Source organism: Hyperoodon ampullatus, assembly GCF_949752795.1.
Source record: "Hyperoodon ampullatus genome assembly, chromosome: 1".
Lineage (NCBI taxonomy): Eukaryota > Metazoa > Chordata > Mammalia > Artiodactyla > Ziphiidae > Hyperoodon > Hyperoodon ampullatus.
This window is the reverse complement of record NC_136914.1, coordinates 129,014,492-129,041,927: the sequence shown is the minus strand read 5'-3', so window position 1 is coordinate 129,041,927 and position 27,436 is coordinate 129,014,492. Positions and strand designations below refer to the sequence as shown.

At 39.7% G+C, this 27,436-nt stretch overlaps 1 protein-coding gene across 1 annotated transcript; it reads left to right on the top strand.

Moving 5' to 3' along the window:
* Window positions 1–296: 296 nt before the first annotated feature.
* RAB33B (RAB33B, member RAS oncogene family) lies at window positions 297–15,899 on the top strand (the record flags this gene model as incomplete). Its single annotated transcript, XM_079699023.1, has 2 exons — window positions 297–545; window positions 15,459–15,899. 2 exons carry the CDS (start codon window positions 297–299, stop codon window positions 15,897–15,899), a joined length of 690 nt encoding a protein of 229 aa, XP_079555149.1.
* Window positions 15,900–27,436: the final 11,537 nt, after the last annotated feature.

The window sequence follows — 27,436 nt, the reverse complement described above, 5'->3', positions numbered from 1 at the left end:
AAGCCCCCGACAGGCCCCGTTCCTTCCCAGGTAGACGGCGCAGGCCTGAGTGACGCCGGGGTAGAGCCGCGGGCTGGGCGGTAGGGTCGGCGAGGCTGGTCTGGGGGAACGCCACACCTGCGCGGGGCGGGGTGGGACGGGAAGGTGCGCATGCGCGCTGGCGGCCCGGAGGGCGGTGGCTCCCGGGACGTTGAGCTACGGAGCCCGCGGACTGGGCGAGCTCGCTGACGGTGGCGTAATCTCCCAGCCTCTCTGCGTCTCCTTTCCTCCGCCTCGGTTTGGGGCGGGGCAGGAGAATGGCTTCGGAGATGGAGTCGTCGCTCGAGGCGAGCTTCTCATCCAGCGGTGCGATGTCAGGGGCCTCAGGGTTTCTGCCTCCGGCTCGCTCCCGCATCTTCAAGATCATCGTGATTGGCGACTCCAATGTGGGCAAGACGTGCCTGACCTACCGCTTCTGCGCCGGCCGCTTCCCCGACCGCACCGAGGCTACTATCGGGGTGGATTTCCGAGAACGAGCGGTGGAGATTGATGGGGAGCGTATCAAGGTGAGCGGATGGTGAGTGGATGGCAGACTGTCAAGGAGGAAGGTTGTACCAGGGATGACAAGGGTCCCAACCGCTCCGTGGGTTAATTGCTGGCCCGGTGCGGGGCGTGCGCTCCATCTTTTCAAACGCTGGTGTGGAGATGGGAGTTGGGGATTGGAAGGATTTGTATATAGCAAACTTCTTAAGGCAGTGCTTCTCCAACTTTGATGTGCATGAGATTTGCCTGGGGATTTTTTTTTTAAGTAAATACAAATTCTAATTCGGTCATGTCTCAGGTGATGCAGATGCAGCTAGTCTGTGGACCATACATTGAGTAGCCAGAGTGTAGGGTGTATCCACTGACTCGTGGGCTGTGTCTCACGTGCTGGGAGTTAGTGAAGTAAGACCGAAGGAAAGACAGTGAAATTTCTCAAGCATGGGAATTTCATTTAGGAAATACTATTTGTTAAACATTCATTTTAGCACTGCCCTAGGTACTGTGGAAGTAAAGCCCCTTTGCCTTTGAGGAAGTACTTAGATCTTTTGCATACAGCTTTGTTACAGTAGTTTTGGTATGACACTGAGTTGTTGAGAAGAATCTTTTCCTGCAGAAACATTCTGTAATTTGTACTTGGTTCCTACTTGGGTTGCCAGAGCACATTCTCAGTGCCACCCGCTTTCAAGTCTTCTTCTTATTGGTTCCCGAGACTGGAGACACAGTAACAATGGAGAAGCTGGTAAGCCCAAGACCAAGCCTGGGGTTCTGAGGGGTTGCAATGGGGACATTGGAGAATAAGGATCAGTGACAGGGCTGAGGCCTCCTGATGATGTAATCCTTAGACACACTTCTTGAGTCTGAGCCACCACTAACCCCTCAGCTACCTGCTGATACCGTCGCTTAAAACACGTGGGCCCGAGGACCTGCTCTGCCTTCCTTATACTGCATTTATTTTTTCACTTTAAATTAGGATGTTCATCTTTACCTTAGTCCCCCATGGGGAAAAAATAGCCTCACTTCATTCCCATCCTCACATCCTTGAGGCACAAACAATTTATTTTTTAGTTGCCTAACCACTGCCTCACCTTCCCACCCCCAAAGGGGTTTTACTGCTAATGATAGTAAAGGAGAAATAGGGTTGAAAAGACATCAGTCTTCTGTAGGCCCTTTTGCTTTTTAATCTTCACTTTAATTTTTCATTGTCCCATGCAAGCTGTGAGTGCTGGTCCTTTGGGTGCACCGTGTTAGTGAGTTAAGAAAGATTTCTATACATTGCAAAGAAAGAGTAGAATAAGAGGCTCTTTTCCATCAGAATTAAGTTAGGCCAAGGAACCTTTCGGGGAGGAAAGTAGTGGGACTTCTTTCTGAGGTTTGAGAGGGAGTTTGTTAGAAGAAGGAGTTCTGAGAAAAAGTGCATGGGCTTTGGCGCCCAACTGACCTGGCTCAAATCCGAACCTATGAAAGGGCTGTGTGTCCTTAGTAGATGATCAGCTTTGCCCAAAACTGTCCCAATTTTAAAACTGAAGTCCCACATTCCCAGGAACCCCCTCAGTCTCAGGCAAACTGGGGTGGTTGGTTACTCCAGTCGTTAGGCAGTTTCCTTAATCTTTTGGAGACTATTTTCTCATCTGAAAAATTGGGATAATAGTACCACATCAGGCTAATATGAGGGATAGATGAGAACATATATAAGGCACCTGGCTCCATAGTTGGTAATCTTAAGAAGATTCTTCCTCCCTGGTGGTTTAACATCACTTTTTCTCTTTGGCACCATCAGTTCTCCAGCTGCACAACCAGAGAGTGAAACAGAGATAGAGTAGGGCATAGGCACACAGCTGAAGGGAAGAGAAATTCCCCTCACATGGAAGCAGGATAATAACAAAATAGAGGGGATGGAGGCAGGGGAGGAGTTGGGGTTCAGTGGCCCTTTATCTGCCTCCGGGTTGCCATTTATACTTTAAGATCACAGATGAATCAGGTGCAAATTTAAGAGATACTTACAGCATATTAAATATAAAATATGTCCAGTGCGTAACATCGAAGGCTTGGCTACTGGGATTAGTGCTGGCAGTGATAAGTAAACCAGAACCACAGATGTGATGAAGCTGGGAGCACAGAATTGATCCTTCTGGTTGAGAGGAGCAAGGAGAAAACATTTTTCTCTGGGATTGTTCTTCCTGAGCTTTAGCTTAACCTGATACGTTGATAGGGTCCCTTAGTTGATATCCTAGTTGATAGGGACACTGAGTTTCTTTCTTTCTTTCTTTCTTCCTTTTCTTTTCTTTTCTTTCTCCCTCCCCTCCCCTCCCCTCCCCGCCCCGCCCCGCTTACGGGGTTCCCTGACCAGGGGTTGAACCCGGGCCACAGCAGTGAAAGCACCGAGTCCTTCCTAACCACTGGACCGCCAGGGAACGCCCTCTTTTTATTCTTCCTAAGGCCTTATCCATTGACTTGTATCTCCAACTGTAAGACTTGAGAGAGATTTTTATTGAGGTTGAAAAGATTACAGAAATGTTCAGAGATTTCTGTAGTAGAAAAAGACATGGCTATTTTGGAAAAAAATTTTAAGGTTTTTTTTGGTGTCTTAAAAAAGAAAAAAACAAACCCTGAAGTGATATAGAAGAGCTTTATTCCATGTGTTGCTGCTACTTCTTTTTTGTTAACCTATAATATATCTTAAGTGCTGCTGAAATGTTCATATTATTTATTTGGAAAATTATAAGCTTAACCTGAAATGACATTTCTTCTAATTTTTCATCTTAAAGTGAAAGCCGGAAAGCTCTATGTTACTTTACTAATAAAATGATATTCTAGGCATTATTTTATTTGTTTGATAAAAGTGAGATATTGTGTTAAATGTTTTGTGGCCTGGAAATTTTTCAGAGAGCATGTCTTACAGCATTGCTATTTCAGAATCACTTAAAATGTTTTACGAAATGTAATTAACTCTATATTCGTTAGTCTGTCCTAAGTACTATATATGTATAATTGAAAGAGTAAAATCTTGTTTGTAGAATTTTGGAAGTTAAATAAAAAATTATAAAATTAATTCCTGAAATAAAAATACATTTGATTTTTAAATTGAGACTCTAATCCTTATGCTCCTTCCTTGTATGTGTATCCTCATAGCCATACTCCTTTAGTATCAGCGTGTGACGATGGCAGACACCAACAGAATCATTAAAGCCTAGTGTTGGATTTAATCTCTTTTTCAACTAGGGATCATCAGTTCCTATTTGAACTTTGAGATAGCTTACTTATTATTTGTAGTGATATGAAACTTTCCCATGTTAATATTAACTAAAGGAAAACAACCAGGACTTCTTGCCCCATTGGTCAGTCAAACACTTAATGAGTAATTGTTGGAAAGAAGACATTTTGTTAGGCAAAAAGAATTATGATTCAGTGCAGGAATCAGCAAACCATGCTTGAGGGCTAAACACGGTCTGCTGCCTGTTTTTTTAATTTGTTTTTCTGTTAGTTTTTTTAAGTTGAAATATGGTTGACGTACAATATTATGTTAGTTTCAGGTGTACTACATAGTGATTTGATATTTGCATACATTATGAAATGATCACCACAATAAGTCCAGTAACCATCTATGCACCGCTGCCTGTTTTTATATGGCCTGCAAGCTAAGAATGATTTTTACATTAAAAAAATATTTTTATTTATTTGGCTGCAGCAGGTCTTAGTTGCAGCACGTGGGATCTTCTAGTTGCGGCATGCGGGAGGAGCTTTTAGTTGCGGCCTGAGAACTCTTAGTTGTGGCATTCGGGATCTAGTTCCCTGACCAGGGATCGAACCCAGGCCCCCTGCATTGGGAGCACGGAGTCTTAGCCACTGGACCACCAGGGAAGTCCCGATTTTTACATTTTTTAAATGGTAGGGGGGAAAAAATCGAAGGAATAAGATTTCATGACAAGTGAAAATTTTATGAAACTTAAATTTCAGTGTCCCTAAATAAAGTTGTATTGAAACACAGCTAGGCTCATTTGTTTACATATTGTGCTTGCTTTTGCACAACAATGGCAGAGTTGAGCAGTGGTTGTGATAGAGACTGTTAGGCCTGCAAAGCCTAAGATACACAGAAAAAGTTTGCTGACCCTGATACACTTCGTAGATGATTTGCTGTCCTAGATAGGGTTAAGATTTATATACCTAAAAAGATGACTAGCAGAACCAGGCAGTAGGTGAGTGCCAAGTTATCGGTTTGGATGTTGGTGGAAGGATCGTTCTCACTTGGAGATTTTGATGGGGAACGTCAGCAGGATGCTCCTGCAGGATTAAAGGTTCCCGTGAGAAAGTGGCAAGTGAGAAGACTGCGAAGGTTTTGGTAGCAACGTTTCCGAAGAGTTTGGAAAACAGGATGTAGCTTGATTTTGTATGTGTGGCAAAGAGTCCAAGTGTTCTAGGAAGATAAATGTGGCAGCTATTGAGGATGAATCCTGAGAGAGACTCGATCTGCCCCGTGACCTGTTTTACTATCTACATCCTCTCCTTTAGAAGTCTCTTGACTTCGCCTGTCCCTTCTATGAGGATAACTTCCAAATCTTTGTTTGGCCCAGACCTCTCTCCTCATCTGTCATTCTGCGTTTCCTATTGTTTTGTAGACATGGCTATTTGGATAATCCCTCCCTCCCCTCAAAATTCCGATGTGAGTTCATCGTCCCTGTCAAATCTGCCTCTCCTGGGCTTCCCTGGTGGCGCAGTGGTTGGAAGTCCACCTGCCGATGCAGGGGACACGGGTTCGTGCCCCGGTCCGGGAAGATCCCACATGCCAAGGAGCGGCTGGGCCCGTGAGCCATGGCCGCTGAGCCTGTGCGTCCGGAGCCTGTGCTCCGCATCAGGAGAGGCCACAACAGTGGGAGGCCCGCGTACCACAAAAAAAACAAAAAAAAACTGCCTCTCCTGTTTCTCCTCGACGTGACCTAGGTGGTCCTGATGTTACCCTCATCCCGGAGGCCTCGCCTCTCTCCTTTGCTCCCTAAATCCACTTAGTTTTCTACCTGGATGATTTCTCTCATTCACCCTTCCTTTGGAATCCTAGTTCATCTTTTCTAGGCTCTGCTCTGTTGCAGCAGCTCAACTTCACCCAACCCCAATCCTCAATCTGTTTTGAACATTGTTGCCAAAATGCCAGCTGAGTGTATCACTTTGGGGAGAGTAATCTCCCCTGCCTCAGATGCTCTGAGTAATTCTCCATTATTTTGTAAAGTTCCAACTTTTTAAATTAACATAAGGCCTTCCTTCTCTTGCTCCAGACTTCTTTTCTAACTTAACATTTTTTCCCCATTAATTTCCTTCAAGTAGCCAATTATTTCCTGATCCCTATGTTTTCCTCTTACATTTCCCACTATTTGCCTGGAATATCCCCCCTTCCCATATTTCACCACATGTAATTCTTCCTTATTCAACTCAGTGTGTCTGTATTTGGAATCTCCCTGCCTCTCATTCTCAATTCTATTTCTTCCTTCTATCAGCTTCCTTTAGCACCTTACCTGCGCCTTTAAACTCTCTCTCTTTCCTCATTGTGCTATATATGCATCCACCTCTTTTTTTTGTTTGTTTGTTTTGTTTTGCAATACGCGGGCCTCTCACTGTTGCAGCCTCTCCCATTGCGGAGCACAGGCTCCGGACGCGCAGGCTCAGCGGCCATAGCTCACGGGCCCAGCCGCTCCTTGGCATGTGGGATCTTCCCGGACCGGGGCACAAACCCGTGCCCCCTGCATTGGCAGGTGGACTCTCAACCACTGCGCCACCAGGGAAGCCCCACCCACCTCTTTTATTAGGTCTTACGCAGTCTTGCTCAGGACAGGGCGCGTGTCTGATAACCCCGTAGACGTCTTCCAGTGTCTGGCTCAGTTTCTAAACTATGCAGGACATGGATAAGTGCTGCCTACTTGGTGGCAGCAGATCAGTTGGTAGGCTGCTCTGGAAATCCAACTCGGCGTGATAAGGGAAGCTAATGAAAAAAAGAGGCGGTAAGAGAGGCATTTTGATGATAAAGCCAAAAGGCTTCAGTAACTGGCTTTTGGTGATGAGAAGGAAGAGGACTCAGATGGCTGAGGGTGTGGGTCTGGTTGACTGGAGGTAGGTATGCCTTTAGTAGAGGTGAGAAGTACAATATAGAATATTGAATTTTGAGAGGCTCCGTAAAAAGTTTTTTCATAGTCATTTCTTTGTTGAGATGGTGGTATACTCAAATGGAAATGTCACATTCGCAGCTAGAAGTGTGGAATTGGAGGAGATAATCATGAATATGAAATTGAAGCTGGAGAGCATAGATAGATGAGAACAAAATGCCCGATTTAGTTAACATGCATAGGGAGTGGAGCTTTGTTTCATAGCGTGATGAAGATGATATGCAATGAATGCTGAAGCCAAATATAAATCAGATTATTTACGCTTCTCCATTGTTTTGTCTTGATCTTTATTAAAAGTAATCTAATGTTTATAAGTCAAAGCATATTTTATAAGACATCATCTCATACCTTACCTTACTAGAATTAAATTGATAATTCATCTTAAAACGTGGTGATGGTGGTTAGGGAGATACCAAATTGGTCCTCTTGATTTGATTTGCATTGGAATTCAGAGAATGAGAGTATTAACAGTTGGGGTACCCTAAAAAGAATCTTAATTTGTGACTCCTTAGCTCAGAAAACTTTAGGATATTTGGATCTAGTCTGACAGAGATTCTGTATTGCAGTGGTTTGGTGAGGCCTGTATGGTACAAGCAATATACATTTTCACAGACCCAAGCCATTCTACTACCTGAAGGATCCCTGGAACCAGGCCGGAGTCCCATTCTTCTTCCAGCCTGATTTCAGAAGCCTGTGATTCTTGTACCTCGTCTTTGAAGGTGGCAACATTGGTGTGTGTACTCAGGTGGTGAGATGTGATAGAATTATTTACTTTCCAGGAATCTTTAATCAGTAATCAAGATCTTTTGCTTTAGAGTCTGTGTCAGGACTCTGTACTCAAAGTAACAAAGCAAAATGAAATTTTTTAGTTTCACGTAACTGGAAACCCAGAAGTGAAGTTCTCTTTCTGCCAGTCCCAACACCAGTCCTGAAATGGAGACTCCATGGTTCTGATTGGGGACTGTGACACATGCCCATCCCTAAACTGTGGTGGTGATGTGGAGGTGGCAGTGCTGGAATTTACAACCCAGGGCTCCCAGCTCTTGCTTCCTTTCTCTCCCTGCTTACTCTCTTCCTATCCCTTTCATTAGGCTATAATTAAATTCTTCCTTTCAAGTATTCCTTTCAAATAGTCACACAAAATTTGTTACTTCTCTTTGTTAGGGAAGCTAAAAACCCCTAAAATTTAAAATAAATTAAAAAAAATTTTTTTTTTTTTAATTAAAAAATTTGCCATTTGGATCTATACATCAGATGTACATATTTCTACTCTGTATACCCAAAGCAGAAAGAGTTCTCTTGAAATGTTACTTACACTCCTTATGATGTTGATTTACATCATCAAGTTGTTAATAGAAGCTTTTATGTAATTACCAGATGATCTTTTATATAGGCTGCTTAGAAACAAAAAATAATAAAAACGTGTTCTTTGAAAGAACAGGGGAAGAGGAAATTTGATAGCTGATCAAACAAAGAAAGGTCATCTGGGCTAATACTTTATCCTTTTCAGTCAAGCAGAAAAAGCATTAAATCAGTTTAGCCAGGTCATTTCTCGTTTTGGTCAGAAAACTACTAAAAAGAGCTTTCATGAACAGTAAGAATCTGCTCTTTGGGACTTCCCTGGTGGCGCAGTGGTTAAGAATCTGCCTGCCAATGCAGGGGACACGGGTTCGAGCCCTGGTCTGGGAAGATCCCACATGCCGTGGAGCAACTAAGCCCCCGAGCCACACCTACTGAGACTGTGTGCCACAACTACTGAAGCCCGCACGCCTAGAGCCCGTGCTCCGCAACAAGAGAAGTTGCCGCAGTGAGAAGCCTGCACACTGCAACGAAGAGTAGCCGCCGCTCACCGCAACTAGAGAAAGCTTGCGCACAGCAACAAAGACCCAATGCAGCCAAAAATAAATAAATAAATTTATTTTTTTAAAAAAAGAAAATAAGAGGAAAACCTACAGAATGGGAGCAAATATTTACAAATCATATACCTGACAAGGGTCTATTGTCCAGAATCTATATGTGTACGTGCACACGCACACATATGCACTTTATCAATAATAAAAAGACAAATAATTAAAACTGGGCAAAGCATTGAACAGACATTTAAAAAAAAAAGAATCTGCCCATAGTATTTAGCAATTAGGTTGTCATTTTTGTTGGAACTTGATATTGGAATTTAAAGTAGAGATTCATGAAATATTATTAACGTATATTTTATGTTATCTTTATAATGTTTAAAATGGGAGTAGTATCTTGTAGAAGCACCTATGAGCCATTTTCTTTCTTAAGATATTAAGTTTAAATTGGGAAAAATTGCTTTGAAAATACTTCCTAACTTAACATTTCCTGGGACAAAAGCATGTCACTTCCTTAGGTTCCAGAGTGTCGTTTTTCTTTTTAAGCATTGTGAACCACTCCACTCATAGCTAAAGCTCAAGATTTTTCTAGGTTATCCTGAGGTTTGTTCCCCACTGGGTATCTATATGTGTCTCTCTCTTTCAGTCAAAGTTTTCTCTAGCCTTCTGTGGCTGACAGTTTTTATTAGTTGTCCTGTCCTTTGCCGGGTCTCTCACTGCTCCTTCCGAAGCCTGCTTGCCCTCACCTCAGTGTCCTGTGCAGACCTGAAAGGCAGCAGGCAGCATAACAGTGTGTCTGTGTCCTATGCCTTCACTGGTTCTAGCAATTTGGTGAGTGAAATTTTGAAGCTTCCTTTTAGATACACTCGGCCCTCCATATCCATGGGGAGATATTTGAGGAAAAAAAATTCCGGAAAGTTCCAGAAAGCAAACCTTGAATTTGCCCATTGCTGGCAAGTATTTACATAGCATTTACTTTGCATTAGGTATTATAAGTAATTTAGAGATGACTTAGAGTATACGGATGTGTGTAGGTTAAATGCCAGCACTACACCATTTTATATAAAGGACTTGAGCATCCGTGGATTTTGGTATTTGGGGGGTGCTGGAACCAATCCCCCATGGATACTGAGAGACAGCTGTACTTCTTTGTAAGTGCCTCACTTAACATAGTATTTTCTTTTATGGTTCTCCAATAAAGTGTGCAGAGTTATTATTTACGACTTCTTGTTTCCTGGAAGTCTTGATATGATTAATGTTTTGAGCAGGACTGATGGGAAGAGGGGTATCACTGAGTCAATCCTAGCCTAAAACAAGCAAGTGGTTTTCTTAGGGATAAACATCCTAATCATCACCACTTACATTTATTGAGGACTTCTACGGTTCTTTGAGGCAGGTCTAAATTCTGCATAATTTTTTTTAAAACTTTAGTTTGTTAAAACAAATAGAACAAATGTATGTTTGTTGTGGAAAACAGAAAAGTAGAAATAAAGGGGGAAATTGCCTTAAAGACAACCATTGTTAATGTTTTGGTATATTTCCTTTTTGTGTGCTTTTTATTATTATTTTAACTTAAAAATATACTCTGCTTAAAACATAAATCATTCTTCATTGATGAAATGATTTTTTAAAATTAATTTTTATTGGCGTATGGTTGATTTACAATGTTGTGTTAGTTTCTGCTGTACAGCAAAGTGAATCTATTATACATGTATCCACTCTTTTTTAGATTCTACTCCCATATAGGTCATTCCAGAGCACTGAGTAGAGTTCCCTGTGCTATACAGTAGGTTCTTATTAGTTATATTTTATATATAGTAGTGTGTCTGTTTCAGTCCATATCTCCCAATTTATCCCTCCCCCCTGCCCCCCGCTTTCCTCCTTAGTAACCAAAGTTTGTTTTCTATAATACATCTGTCATCTGTGACTCTATCTCTGTTTTGTATATAGGTTCATTTTGTATCCATCGATGAAATGATTTTTGAATACCTGAGCTGCAAGAATGTTACTAAAAGGGAAAAGATCAGTTCCAGTTTCTTTGGACAGCTTTTATGTAGGTCATCCAAATTATTCCCAAAATCTCCTTCTGAATGTTAAAGATACAGTTTGAAGTGGGTTTTGTTTTTTCATTCTAAAAAACTGAGATATTTAAGATTTGAAAATACACAATTCAGTGGTTTTTAGTATATTCACAAGCCTGTGTAACATCATCACTGTCTAACTCCAGAACGTTTCATCACCCCAGAAAGAAACCCTATACCCATGATCAATCACTCCCCATTCCTCCAGTTCCCTCAGACCCTGGCAACCACTAATCTACTTACTGTCTTGAGGGACTTGCCTTATAGTGGACATTTCATATACATGGAATCTTACAATGTATGGCCTTTTGTGTCCTGGCTTCTTTCGCTTAGCATAATGTTTTCAAGATTCATCCATGTTGTAGCATGTGTCAGTACTTCCTTCCTTATTATGGCTGAATAATGTTCCATTATATGGACATACATTTTATTTATCCATTCATAAGTTGGTGGATATTTGGGTTGTTTCCACCTCTTAACTATTATGAATAATGCTGCTATGAACATTTGTGTGCAAGTTTTTGTGTGAACATATCTTTTCGGTTCTCTTGGATATAGGAGTGGAATTGCTGGGTCATATGGCAACTGTCTCTCTCTCTTTTTTTTCCCTGATTTGTTGAAGTGAAATTCAAATAGCATCAAAGTAACTATTTTAAATTGAGCCATTCAGTGCACTCATAACGTTGTACAACCACCACCTTTATCTAGTTTCAAAATATTGCCATCACTCCAAGTAAGATCCCTCACCCATTAAAGTTTCTCCCCATTCCCCAGCCTCTGGCAACTACCAGTCTATATTTTGTCTTTATGGGTTTGTCTATTTTGGATATTTCATATAAGTGGAACCATAGAAATGTGACCTTTTGTATCTGGTTTCTTCTCAGCACATTTTGGAGGCTCATCCATGTTGTAGCATGTGTCAGTACTTCATTCCCTTTTTTTTTTTAAGGTCTTTATTGAATTTGTTACAATATTGCTTCTGTTTTACGTTTTTTGGTTTTTTGGTCACGAGGCATGTGGGATCTTAGCTCCCCAACCAGGGATCAAACCCGCACCCCCTGCATTGGAAGGCGAAGTCTCAGCCACTGGACCGCCAGGGAAGTCCCTTCATTCCTTTTTATGGCTAAATAAAATTCTGTTTAACTTTCTGAGGAACTGCCAAACTTTTCCAAAGTGGCTGCACTTACATCCCCATCAGCAACGTATGAGAGTTCCACTTTTCCATATTTCTGCAAACACTTGTTATCCATTTGCATTTGTTTGATGGCTAATGATGTTGAGCAGCTTTTCATGTACTTACTGAACATTTGTATATTTTCTTTGGAGAAACATCTATTCACATCCTTTGCCGATTTTTTAGTTGGGTCATGTGTCTTTTTATTATTGAGTTGTAAGAGGTCTTAAATATTTTGAATACTAGACCCCTAACACATGTATTATTTACAGATATTTTCTCCCATTCTTTGAGTTGTCTTTTCACTTTCATGATAATGTCCTTTGAAGCACAAACATTTTTAATTTAGATGAAGTCCAGTTTATCTATTTTTTTGTTGTTGTTGGTTCTGCTTTAGGTGTCATAGCTAAGAAACCGTTGCCTAATCCAAGGTCACAAATATTTACCCCTATGTTTTCTTCTAAGATTGTTATGGTTTTAACTTAAATTTAGATCTTTCATCCATTTTGAATAAATTTTTGTATATGGTGTGAGGTAGGGGGTCCAACTTCATTTTTTGCATATTGTCCCAGCACCATTCATTGAAATGTCTGTGCTTTCCCTCACTGAATTGTCCTGGCACTCTTGTAGAAAATCAATTGACCATAGATAATATGGATTTATTTCTGGACTCTAAGTTCTGTTCCACTGATCTGTATTTCTAATCTTATGCTGATAGTACACAGTGTAGCTTTGTAATAAATTCTGACATCTATAGCTTGAAACAGCTTTAGTTGTATGCTGTTTTTATTCTTAACATGTTAATTGGGATTAAAAAAAAGTATTTTTCTTAAAAAGGAAAGTTGTATTTTTAAAAAATTATAATTTACTTTATTAGTTCTTTGCATAGTTAGTGTAGCTAGACTATGAATGCTTATTTTATAGGGTCTGAAACTAAATTTTACTTTTACTGTTGAGGAAGCAAAGGCCTAGTGGTGTAAGTAACCTACGGGTGGATACACAGTAGGTATTTAATAAATTTTTGTTGATTTAAATAATTTAGTCTTAGATGTTATTAGTTCTTAGTTTGCTGACAACTGTTTGCTTCTACCTCTGATTTATATGATACTGAGTCTTTATGGCCCATCTGTCAACTGTGTTGCTTACATCACAAAGTGGGTATTTTTTAACAAAGTACTTTGTGAAGTGGTCTCTAGGAGCGCATCAAGGCAGAACCTGTACTTTCCTGAGTAAATGTGACTGTAAGCGGTAAAGGTTTTAAACAGTGTACATAGCAAATAATTTTAGGATAGCACTCAGCTACATGTAAGAGAAATTCAACTATGGTGATTTAACCGTGTAAGGTTTTATTTTTCTCATGTAATAAGGAGACCAGGGGCAGCAGTCTGTATGATAGTACGCTGTCAGCTGTATTCTATTTATGCTAGACTTCTGCTCTGTCATTCTTGTGTGTGGCTCTCTTCTTCATGCTTATAAAATGGCTGCTGAGCCTCCCAGCATGATATTCCATTCCAGGCAGAACGGGTGTGGCGAGAGAAGTGCAAAAGGCATGTGCCAAATGCTGTCATTTTTTTAAAAAATCACAAATCAGTTTATTTTTCTAGAAATCCCCACTGAAAAAACTATTTACAAATTATTAGCCAGAACTGTGTCACTTGTCCCCCTAGTTCCTAGGGAGCCTGAGAAATCAAGTTTCTACGGGCATATCTTGTTTTACTACACTTGCAGATGGTGCATTTTTTACAAATTGAAGTTTTGTGGCAACCCTGACTTGTCAGATGATGGTGAGCATTCTTTAGCAATAAATCATTTTTAAATTAAGGTGTGTACTCTGTTTTTTTTAGATAAATACCATTGCACACTTAATAAACTACCATATAGTGTAAACATAACTTTTATATGCAGTGGGAAACCAAAAAATTCATGTGACTCAATTTATTGTGATATTTGCTTTATTTCAATGGTCTGGAACCAAATCTGCAATATCTCCAGGATATGCCTGTATAGTATTTTATATTTCCACCTGGAACAAAGTTAGATTTATGTTAATTTGGAAGAAAGGGAGAATATTTCAAAGATGGAGAAATTTGGACTAAAAAGAGCTACCACCAAAAAAGATGAAAAAAATCAGAACTGCTAAAAACTAAGGTAGCATGAGAGAGTGGTGATCAATATCTCCATCTCTAATCACAGTTTTAAATATATTTATTCATTCATTACATCTTAATTGAGCACGTACCATATGCCGCCGTGTTCTCAGTGCTTCCTGTCTTACATCCTACTTACTCTGGGTGTCATCTACAGTCTCCCCTCAATTTCCCTCTCCTTCGGTATTGCTCTAGAGAAATCACCAGTTTAGGCTATCTAAGCAAATCTGCCTCTAGTCTTTTCCATTATGACCAGTACCCTCATCATTTAACTTTTTTTAGGAACCAAACAAAGGCAGGATAAATTCAGTGTTCTAAGCGAATCATAACACATGACTTGTATTTAGCTTTATTTATTTATCTATTAATAAATTAACTTATTTATTTATTTATTTTTGGCTGCGTTGGGTCTTCGTTGTTGCACGCGGGCTTTCTCTAGTTGCGGCGAGCGCGGGCTACTCTTCGTTGCAGTACACGGGCTTCTCATTGCGGTGGCTTCTCTCGTTGCAGAGCACGAGCTCTAGGCACACGGGCTTCAGTAGTTGTGGCTCCTGGGCTCTAGAGTTCAGGCTCAGTAGTTGTGGCACACGGGCTTAGTTGCTCCGCAGCATGTGGAATCTTCCCGGACAGGGGCTGGAACCCGTGTCCCCTGCATTGGCAGGTGGATTCTTTTTTTTTTTTTTTGCGGTACGCAGGCCTCTCACTGTTGTGGCTTCTCTCGTTGCGGAGCACAGGCTCCGGACGCACAGGCTCAGCGGCCATGGCTCACGGGTCCAGCCGCTCCTTGGCATGTGGGATCTTCCCGGACCGGGGAACGAACCCGTGTCGCCTGCATCGGCAGGCGGACTCTCAACCACTGCACCACCAGGGAAGTCCGGCAGGTGGATTCTTAACCACTTCGCCACCAGGGAAGTCCTGCATTTAGTTTCAGATATCATTTTCCCCAACTCCCCCATATTTCCATTAGGAGGTATTGGAATATTTTTATTGGTAGAGATGTTTAGGATAGATAAGTGATTTCATATATATTTTTTTTCAAAGGGGCCTGGATTTTATGGGATGTGTATATATATATAGATACATAGATAGATAGATTTGGGGGCTAGATCTCATGACTTTTCACATCTATCCTAAGTCTACTATTTTAAATTAGATGGGTGAAATGTAGGGAAGGACATATTGTAACCAAATTTGCAGGAATTAGATACTTTACATGTTTGTTAAAACCTGGTATCTGTTTCTCTTAGTGTTTTAAAATAAATTTTTGAGGTATAATTTTTCTAAACAAACTTGATTTACTGAAATTAAAGTGCTAAATTGAAGTCTTTGTTCTGACACTTGCATTAATGGTGAGGTAACTAGACTAGTATCATGACATTTGGATCACTTAAATAACACTGAAAAGGCATCATGGAAGGGAGCAAAGTAATATAAGTGAAGAAGTAGGAAAGACCATGCAAAGGTGGTTAAAATTTTCTGTATGTATAACTGGAATGCAACTTTCAGTTTTCCTCTTTTTTTCCCCCCACTTTCAGATCCAGTTATGGGACACAGCAGGACAAGAACGATTCAGAAAGAGCATGGTCCAGCACTACTACAGAAATGTACATGCTGTTGTCTTCGTGTATGATATGACCAACATGGCGAGTTTTCATAGCCTGCCGTCTTGGATAGAAGAATGCAAACAGCATTTGCTAGCCAACGATATACCACGGATTCTTGTTGGAAATAAATGTGACTTGAGGAGTGCCATTCAGGTACCCACAGACTTGGCACAAAAATTTGCTGACACGCACAGTATGCCTTTGTTTGAAACCTCTGCTAAAAACCCCAATGATAATGACCATGTGGAAGCTATATTTATGACCTTGGCTCATAAGCTGAAGAGTCATAAACCGTTAATGCTTAGTCAACCCCCTGATAACGGAATTACCCTGAAGCCTGAACCAAAGCCTGCAGTGACGTGCTGGTGCTAAATCACAGTCTTTATTGTACAATCTAATTTTGACTAAAGGAATACTTTTGAAGTATGACAGTGATAAGTCATAGAATTTAATCTCAAATATAATGGAGCATCCTGACACTTTACTGTTTATCATTGTCATGCTTATTTTTGTATTTTGTATCTACTTCATCAAGTTTGTCACTGCGACAACACAAGGAAAAAGTTAGTTTTCAGAGGTTGAAGTGAAGCAGAGTTAGGAAGAATCAGAACATCTTTCCATTGAGAGCCCCATGAGGAGGCTTCAAATAAGAGTATGATGGGACTTTAAGAGTCAGTGATTGTTTAATCCTGTGTTTCCGGGATTGAAAAAATATATTAAGGGTTTAGTATACTTACTCGTATGTGCTTTGAATGGGAAGTGTTCTTAATAGGATAAAAACTGGTATTTGCCTCTCCCTAGAGTTCTTTCTTTGTATTATTAATGTACTTAAATGCATTATTATTGGTACATTTTAGAGCCAAGACTTTAGTTCCAGTGGAAGGAGAGAGCCTGGAATGTTTTCTGGTTCTCAGTCCATAAAGAATGACCTTTCCAACAGTTCTAGATGCTTGATATTTCAAATCACTATCAATCAGGTCTACAAAAAAAAAATCATTGTTATTTTTAAAAGAGTAATTTGAATTGTTTTCTTACTAAATTCTACACAATATGCAAAAGTAAATCAGATAGTAAGGTGCTTTATACTTTATTTTGATACCTTTAAACATTGAAAAACCAATTGAAAGATTTGAGGAGGTGTAATTTGGGGGAAAATAGCTAAACATGGTTCCTGGCTAGACCTATTCCTGGCTTTTTGTCAAGCTGTGTGTCAGACATAGTATCTCTTGCTCTCGCCCAGCCCCCAATCAATTTAATGCCTAAAGGCTGAATAAGCAAATCATCTTCCATTTGGATTGTAACTCTGAGGGCATACCTGTAATTGCTATGAGTCTACATTTTATTTCTGTAATAGTACATTACAGTACTTCTGTTGTTTAAATCTTTAAATTTTTATGGTCACAACAAACTACTCCTCCTCAGTATAAAAAATAAATTAGATATTGAAAAATATCTAGTCTATCCCTTGGTGGTAGAAAGAATATTTCAAAAAGTTTTTTTACCCTAACTACTTTTATTTTGAATTTAAGACTTTGCACATAGGAAATAGTAAGCTTGCATGTGAAGCTATTACATGAATGGAATGTAAGCCATGAACTTTATCTGAAGTGTGCACATTTACTAATTCTGAAAGATTGCTGAACTTAATAATTTTAGAGGAAATTAAGCCAAAAGATGATTATACTTAAAATATTTTCAGAATGTGGGAAACCAATTAAATATGTGATGTAATCTAGTTTAGAATTTTTTTGTTTAATCATGATGGTGGTCCTAACTGGTTAATTTACTTATGAAAACAAGATAATTCTATTAAATGAACTAATGGAAAGTAATAATTACAGGAAATAATTATTCTGTTTTAAACATTAGAGCTTAAGGAAAAACAAATTGGCTTTGTTTGCTTTTAAGAAGATTAATCCATTTTTCTTATCATGGTAGAATTAAAAATGGTTTGACTTTGTCTAAATTAGTGTTGATTTTCACCTATTTTTATAGTAAAACAGTGACAGCTGTTATAATTGTCATGGGCATAACAGTTTTTTAAAGAAGGGAATCTGTTTATTGCTTATCAAAACATTTTCTAAAGTGGGGGAAGAAAGTTTACAGACTTTCCAAGCACATTTTCTTTTTAAGTGCTGTTATTACTCATGTTTTTTAAAAGGTAATTTAACTTTATTTCTTTTTGTAAGAAGTTAGTAGTAAGTATCCTTTAAAGTTCTGTAAAAGGACTTATTTTTTCACTTTAATATTTATTAATTTTAAAATATTTGTATCCCATTTGTAGTGATTTATTGTTTTAATTTTTTCTACATATGTTTTTATGTTTAAAAAGAACATACTTATCAGTTGAATGGGGTAAAGCTTTTAGATATTTTCCAAAATATTTATAAAACACGGACTATTGAGAAATCACTTACAAAATTATTACAAAATTATAATTATTAATTTTTAAAGCACAAATCACACATTTTGTAACTCCTGTATGAATTTATTTTAACTGTGACCTTTAGTTGAAAACCTCAGATATGTTTTGGAAAAGTCATAATTTGAGAACACCAAAGGAAACGAATCCAGATTCTAATGAAGTTAGCTATTAATGACAATGCTTTATTGACAGTATATTGCTAATACATTTCCTCATGAAATCTAAACTAGAGTTAAATAATTTTGTTATGGAATAGCGTCACTGTAACTTTGCCCTCGTGAAGTTCAATAAACCAGCTTTGGCATAAAGAAATTGTGGTTTATTTTCTTTGTTTGGTTACTAGGTTGAGCATAAAATAAAACAAAAAAAAATCTCTTGTTTTCCTCTGGCTTCCAGGTCGTATGTAATACATTAGAATCAAACAGACAAAAACTAACCCATTTGGAAATACATTCAAGGTTAAAGAACTTTTCAGGAAAAAACCCTAAGTATTAAAATTAGCTGATAGGGTAGCTTTTTTATTTGTAAGGCTGAGTAATCCAACTTGTTTAAGAACAAACACTTCAGTGCAAATGGCACATATCACAAGAGTGGTTGGCATCTGTATATTTAAAGGTAGAAGAATTTAGCAGGATGAATAACTATAAAAAGTGAGAGGGCTTCCCTGGTGGCGCAGTGGTTGAGAGTCCGCCTGCCGATGTAGGGGACACGGGTTCGTGCCCCAGTCCGGGAAGATCCCACATGCTGCGGAGCGGCCTGTGAGCTGTGGCCGCTGAGCCTGTGCGTCCGGAGCCTGTGCTCCGCGACGGGAGAGGCCACAGCAGTGAGAGACCTGTGTACCGCAAAAAAAAAAAAAAAAAAATGAGAAAGAAGAGAAGAGTAGGTGACAACTGTAAGACACAATTTCTGCATTCAGATTTCTGATTTAGTTAGACTCTTTCGGAGAATGTTTTGTTTTGTTTTTAGAGACTTTTTTTTTTTGGCTGCTTTGGGTCTTTGTTGCTGTGCGCGGGCGTTCTCTAGTTGCGGCGAGCGGGGGCTACTCTTCATTGCGATACGCAGGCATCTCACTGGGGTGACTTCTTTTGTTGCGGAGCACGGGCTCTAGGCTCGTAGGCTTCAGCAGTTGCAGCACACAGGCTCAGTAGTTGTGGCTCGCGGGCTCTAGAGTGCAGGCTCAGTATTTGTGGCACACGGGCTTAGTTGCTCCGTGGCATGTGGGATCTTCCCGGACCAGGGCTTGAACCCATGTCCCCTGCATTGGATTGGGGTTAGGGACTCTGAAGTTCGTGCTGCTTTCCCCGGTCAGTTTATTTCATATATGTTACTCTTCTGTTCAAACACAAAATTACATTATTCATGAAAGACTGCTTTTTAAATAATAAGACAATAGGTTGGTCAAATCTTTTGGGGGGCAAACTTGCTAGAGCCTGTGTGGCAAATACTAATTCACTTCATTTGTTGGAATAACCTGATTTATCAAACATTTGTGTTAAGCAGTGAGCTACGTAGATGAATGACTGTCCTTGAAGAACTTACAACATAATATATAAACAAATAGGAATTCTACAGTGTACTGTGGTAAATGTAACTAAAGAGGCAAATACAAAGGACGATGAGCACAGAGACTGGCGTGATCGTGTGGCTTCGATGCAGAGGAGGGAGTGTGCAATGAGATGAAGGGGTGGTCAGAACACTGGGTGATGAAGCCAGCAAGGCAGGTTGTGACTGAACCGCCAAGTCGCCATATACAGTGGAATTAGGACTGACTTAGGTGCAGGTATCAGGAACTCAGGTCACATTCGTCTACAAGGGGGGATTTATTGTCAGGAGTCTGACTTGTCTGACGTTAGACTCCAGGACAAGGATGCAACTAGACCCAAAGAAGAGCTGGGATTGAGGACTCGGTCTCCTACCTCTGGGCTCAGCTTTGCTGCCCACCTTCATTCTTTCTCTGTCTTATAATTGGATTTCTCCACTCTTCTGGTTCACTTGGCAGAAAACATGGCCAGTAACTGCTTCTGAGCTTTTGCATGCTGCAGGCATCCAAAGAGAAATTGACTGTCAGTCCCAAGTCAAAATGTCTAGGGTGGCCTGGCTAGAGTCAGGTGCCTGGCCCAAGATCAATAGACAAGAAAAGATCAATTACGGAATTTCCACATTTGGAGGAGAAGGAATTTTGGGGAAGGGAAAGAAAAATGAGAATAGCCACACAAAAACATTTGAGCTTTACTATTTAGGCAATGGGTAACTAATGAAAGCATTTAAGCAAGGTAGTGAGTGAGACCATCAGATTTATGCCTAAAATTCCAGTGGTGAGGGGAAGGCTATGTGGGAATGGAGCCATGGTGGCCGGTTTACTGTTATAGCCTAGAAGAAAGAACTTTCAGTGGGAAGTTGACAGAAGAATATACCATACAGCACTTTTCTTCTTCTGTCTGGCTTATTTCACTTAGTATGATGCCCTCCAGATTCATCCATGTTTTCACAGATGGCAGGATTTCCATCTTTTTAAGACAATAGGGACTTCCCTGGTGGTGCAGTGGATAAGACTCCAAGCTCCCAATGCAGGGGGGCCCGGGTTTGGTCCCTGGTCAGGGATCTAGATCCCACATGCATGCCGAAACGAAGAGTTTGCGTGCCACCACTAAGGAGCCCGCCTGCCACAACTAAGTGCAGCAAAATAATGAATAAATATTTTAAAATGAATGAATATAAAAAAAACAGTAATATTCCTCTGTGTGTGTGTGTGTGTGCATGCACACACATGTGTATCACATTTTCTTTATCCATTTATTTGTCATTGAGCACTTAGGTTGTTTCCATACCTTGGCTATTGTGAATAAAGGCTGCAATGAATATGGTAGTACAGATATCTCTTTGAGATAATGATTTTGTTTCCTTTGTACACCCAGAAGTGGGGTTGTTGGATCATATGATAATTCTATGTTTAATTTCTTGAGGTATCTCCATACTGTTTTCCATGGTAGCTGTACCAGTTTACATTCCCAGCAAGAGTGTACAAGTGTTCCCTTTTCTCCACATCCTTGCCAGCATTTGCTGTCTCTTGCCTTTTTGATAATAGCAATCCTAACAGGTGTGAGGAGATATCTCACTGTGGTTTTGATTTGCATTTCCCTGATGATTAGTGATGTTGAGCACCTTTTCATGTACCTGTTGGCCATTGGTATTTCTTCTTTGGAAAAGTGTCTATTCAGGCCCTTTTCCTATTTTTAAATTATTTATTTATTTACTTTTGCTATTGAGTTGCATGAATTCCCTGTATATTTTGGATATTAACTCCTTATTGGATGTGTGGTTTGCAACTTTTCTGTGATTCCATAGGTTGCCTTTTAATTTTGTTGATGGTTTCCTTTGCTGTGCAGAAGCTTTTTAGTTTCATGTGGTCCCACTTATTTATTTTTGCTTTTGTTGCCTTTGCTTTTGGTGTCATGTAATCATTTTCTTAAAGAAGGTCCACCATGTGAAAAAGATGTCAAGTCTCCCAAAACCCGGATATTCACCTGAAATGAATATATTCATTCTGTGGGATACTTGAGATCCACAAGTGGTTTATTAGTGTTCCCAGCATTTATTTCTGCCAGTCTCTGTGCCATCGCATCTGCTCTAGGTTTGGCTTATTGACAGAGAACATCCAGTTTCTCAAGGCAGCAATTCATAAACTTCTTATGCAAATGTAAGATTAGTAAATGTTGTCTGCTTTGTGGAATCTGTTATCTCATTCTATATCCACAGACGCTGTATAGCACGCATTTAAAAATTCTGAAAACTCTGGGAGCTTAATCACAAATGGTCATGTGTGTCATAAACTAAACAAGGAGGCACTCCCTAAGCCTTTGTCCTTCTTCCTCTTCTCTTCTGGCTGAACACCCTTTCCCTTTATGATCTCATCTTCAGAAGGCACTTGATTCCAGAACGCACTTCCAGGGCCTTGACTTTGCCCCCAAATTCCTGTGGGCCATCTTCCTTTGTAGGTACCAGTGACACACCCAACTAAACAATATCCAAATTCATAATCCTCCTCCCTAAACTTACTTTGTTTCCTGTGTTTCTTCAAAACCTCCAGGCTCTATTTGAGGCTTCCTTTCCTTCACCTCCCATATCTAGTCTTCCACCAGGATCTACTGTTTCCACTGCTTCTGGTCCTTGCATTTGCCCTCTTCTTTCCAAGAGGCCGCAGACACTGCACATAGACTCTGAGGTCCAGCTATGTGGGGACTGAATCCCAGATGTTCTAACAGAGTTGAAACCTCTCAAGGCTTCACTGTCCTCTCATTTTTAAAGGGGGCTGATGATAACTCATGGGGTTATCGTGAGAATTAAATGAATTACTATATGTGTAGTATCTAGTGTTGTGTAACAAATTTCTCCAAAGCTTAGTAGATAAAACCACACTTGTGTTATCTCTCACTGTTGCAGTGGGTCAGCAGTGGAGGTGCTGTCCAGCAAGGCAGTTCTGGCTTGGGTCTCTCATGAGGCTGCAGTCATCTAACAGCTGGGGTTGGAACAGCTGGCACTCCTCCAGATCTCCTGCTGTCTGGTATCTGCACATGGTGGCCTCAGGGTAGCCAGACTTCTCCTACGATGGTTGGAGGTGCCCAGAGCCCAAGATACACCTACAGAAGCCCCAGTGTCTTTTCTCACTTAGCTTATAAGTCCTGCTCTATTGGTCTTGAATGGTGATCACAAAAACCTGCTGGGGTTGAAGAGCAGGAGACAAACTCCAGCTGTGCATGGAGGCCTGTTAAAACATTTGTGGACCTTTTTTAAAACTATCACAGAGAGTGACCATGAAAATGTTTTGTACCATTCAGATGACTCACTGCTTATCTCATGGCAGAGTCGTTAAAAGATTTGAACTGAAAGATGTGCTACACATTTTTCTTTCACAAAAAGATATGATTCAAATTATTGACCATTTCTATAATGACAAGTGTCTAGAATATATTTCATGCTAAGGAATATGCTAACTTAATAGTTATTTTTAGGAAAACAAACACACTTGATCTCTTCCTGGTGGGTGTTGGAAATGTTTCCATGTGGTACGCTATTCTTTCTAAAGTCTGTGTCACCTATAAAAATTCTCCTGTCTGAAGAAATAGAAAACATGAACAGACCGATCACAAGTAATGAAATTGAAACTGTGATTAAAAATCTTCCAACAAACAAAAGTCCAGGACCAGATGTCCTCACGGGTGAATTCTATCAAGCATTTAGGGAAGAGCTAACACCCATCCTTCTCAAACTCTTCCCAAAAACTGCAGAGGAAGGAACACTCCCAAACTCATTCTATGAGCTCACCATCACCCTGATACCAAAACCAGACAAAGATACTACAAAAAAAGAGAATTACAGACCAATATCACTGATGAATATAGATTCAAAAATCCTCAACAAAATACTAGCAAACAGAATCCAACAACACATTAAAAGGATCATACACCATGATCAAGTGGGATTTATCCCAGGGATGCAAGGATTCTTCAATATATGCAAATCAATCAATGTGATACACCATATTAACAAATTGAAGAAGAAAAACCATATGATCATCTCAATAGATGCAGAGAAAGCTTTCGACAAAATTCAACACGCATTTGTGATAAAAACTCTAGAAAGTGGGCATAGAGGGAACCTGCCTCAAAATAATAAAGGCCATATACGACAAACCCACAGCAAACATCATTCTCAATGGTGAAAAACTGAAAACATTTCCTCTAAGATCAGGAACAAGACAAGGATGTCCACTCTCACCGCTCTTATTCAACACAGTTTTGGAAGTCCTAGCCACGGCAATCAGAGAAGAAAAAGAAATAAAAGGAACACAAATTGGAATAGAAGAAGTAAAACTGCCACTGTTTGCAGATGACATGATGCTATACATAGAGAATCCTAAAGATGCCACCAGAAAACTACTAGAGCTAATCAATGAATTTGGTAAAGTTGCAGGATACAAAATTAATGCACAGAAATCTCTTGCATTCCTATACACTAACAAAAAAAGATCAGAAAGAGAAATTAAGGAAACAATCCCATTCACCATTGCAGCAAAAAGAATAAAATACCTAGGAATAAACCTACTAAGGAGGTAAAAGACCTGTACTCAGAAAACTGTAAGACACTGATGAAAGAAATCAAAGATGACAGAAACAGATGGAGAAATATACCATGTTCTTGGATTGGAAGAATCAATATTGTGAAAATGTCTATACAACCCAAAGCAATATACAGATTCAATGCAATCCCTATCAAATTACCAGTGGCATTTTTTACATAACTAGAACAAAATATCTTAAAATTTGTGCGGGGACACAAAAGACCCTGAATAGCCAAAGCAGTCTTGAGAAATAAAAACAGACCTGGAGGAATCAGACTCCCTGAGTTCAGACTATACTACAAAGCTACAGTAATCAAGACAATATGGTACTGGCACAAAATCAGAAATATTGATCAATGGAACAGGATAGGAAGCTCAGAGATAAACCCACGCACCTATGGTCAACTAATCTATGACAAAGGTGACAAGGATATACAATGGAGAAAAGACAGCCTCTTCAATAAGTGGTGCTGGGAAAATTGGACAGCTACATGTAAAAGAATGAAATTAGGACACTCACTAACACCATACACAAAAATAAACTCAAAATGGATTAGAGACCTAAATGTAAGACTGGACAGTATAAAACTCTTAGAGGAAAACATAGGAAGAACACTCTTTGACATAAATCACAGCAAGATCTCTTTTGATCCACCTTCTAGAGTAATGGAAATAAAAACAAAAATAAACAAATGGGACCTAATGAAACTTAAAATCTTTTGCAAAACAAAGGAAAACATAAACAAGACAAGAAGGCAACCCTCAGAATGGGAGAAAATATTTGCAAACGAATCAATGGACAAAGGATTAATCTCCAAAATATATAAACAGCTCATTCAGCTCAATATTAAAAAAACAAACAACCCAATCCAAAAATGGGCAGAAGACCTAAATAGACATTTCTCCAAAGAAGACATACAGATGGCCAAGAAGCACATGAAAAGCACTCAACATCATTAATTATTAGAGAAATGCAAATGAAAACTACAATGTGGTATCACCCCACACCAGTTAGAATGGGCATCATCAGAAACTCTACAAACAACAAATGCTGGAGATGGTGTGGAGAAAAGGGAACCCTCTTGCACTGTTGGTGGGAATGTAAACTGATACAGCCAATATGGAGAACAGTATGGAGGTTCCTAAAAAAACTAAAAATACAATTACCATATGACCCAGCAATCCCACTACTGGGCATATACCCAGAGAAAACCATAATTCAAAAGACACATGCACCCCAGTGTTCATTGCAGCACTATTTACAATAGCCAGGTCATGGAAGCAACCTAGATGCCCATCAACAGATGAATGGATAAAGAAGTTGTGGTACACGCCTGGAGGGGTGGGATGGGGAGGGTGGGAGGGAGGGAGATGCATGAGGGAGGGGATGTGGGAACAGATGTATATGTATGACTGATTCACTTTGTTATAAAGCAGAAACTAATAAAAAAAGAAAAAAAAAGAAGTTGTGGTACATATATACAATGGAATATTACTTGGCCATAAAAAGGATCGAAATTGGTCATTTTTAGAGACATGGATGGATCTAGAGACTGTCATACAGAGTGAAGTAAGTCAGAAAGAGAAAAATATATATTAACGCATATATGTGGAACCTAGAAAAATGGTACAGATGAACCAGTTTGCAGGGCAGAAATAGAGACACAGATGTAGAGAACAAACATATGGACACCAAGGGGGGAAAGTGGCGGGGTGGTGGTGGTGGTGTGATGAATTGGGAGATTGGGATTGACATGTATACACTAATATGTATAAAATAGATAACTAATAAGAAAAAAATTATGTCTTTAATTAAACTGAAGTATAATTCTGACAAAAAAAAGAGACCATTATCCTCTAGCACAGGTTTCTAAATGACAGACATCTGTAATGTTCCCAAAATTATCTGTAAAACCCTTTGTTTCTTCACAAATTACATGCATGTAGAAGTTTCAAAATGTCATGATGAAAAAGTAAAACAGTTTTTAAAAGTTAAAAAAAAATTTCTCCTGTCTGAGCATTTTGAAGGTTAGAATTTTTCATTCTGTTTAAAATTCTTCCAAATTAAAACTTACACTAGACTTTGGATCCATTTGTTAAAATTCAGCAGTTAGTTTGCAAGAACGAATTGGGGAGATGGATTTCTAGCAAATGATTTCCAGTAAAAAACCTTTGCATATCTGGTGGGTGGAATTGAGAACTCAGCATCAGGGTTTAATAAGGCTGATGGATGATCTTCTTCTTCTATTTGGACCCAAGGATCTTTGTGGGGTTTGTTTTTTTTCTTCTTAACTTTGGTAGTCATTAAATGCAAGTATCAACATAAACTGGATTTATAAGTAGACCTTTGCCTTGCTCTATCATGAAGTGTTAAACCAAAGTTTTCAAAATAATGAAGCATATTTAATCCCAACACTTCCACTGAAAAATATTATCAGCTAACTAGGCCTATGTGTGTGTGAGAGAGAGAATAAAAGACTTTTTAGGACTATGTGAAAAGAAATAATTATTTAAAACTATTAAAACTATTTACTTCATCTCATCCCTTAAATTTCTATTTTGTGTATGTTAATCTACTTAGTGTTACCAGTACAGATTATGACTATAGTTTTAGATGAACCAATGAACATGTACTGGAAGTGTTACTGCACCAAACTTGGGTCCACTCACCTGTGTGCAGTAAAGCCAAGCTACTGACACCAGCTTGTGGTGAAGGAAAGTGCAGCGTTTATTGCAGACGCCAAGGAAGGAGTCCAGGGCAGCTAGTGTTTAAAAGACCTGAACTCCCCGAAGCCTTTCAGGGAAAGGTTTTTAATGACAGGGTGAGGGAGAGGGGTTGTGGGCTGTGTGGTCAGCTCGTGGACATTCTTCTGATTGGTTGATGGTGAGGTAATTGGGAGTCAACATCATCAACCTTCTGGTTCCAACCAGTCTGGGGTCTACAGTGCTTCTTCTGGGGTCAGCTAACTTCTTGCACCTGGTGGAGGTTTCAGGATCTGCAAAACAGCTCAAAGAACATGGCTCAGAATATTATCTATAGCCCTTGAGGAGGAACTAAAGGTCCTTGACTTTGTTGAATGGCTAAAGTATTATTATTTTGTCTGGCTTGACTGTTTTCCTTTTTTTCTGCATTTTCTCACTTCTCTTATTAAATTTGTTCTTTGACTAAAGTTTTTATACAAACAAAAGGCAGGTGGAGGACATGGGCGGGGATCTATTTTGGGAAGGCCTCATAGGGTCCTGCTCGGTCACAGGAGTGCTGGTCACACACTTTTTCTGATAAGGGAATCTGGTCTGAAGAGTTTGAAGACCACTGAGGTACACACTTCCGTCAGTGTCTGTGAAGTGGCCTGAGCCGATGGCACG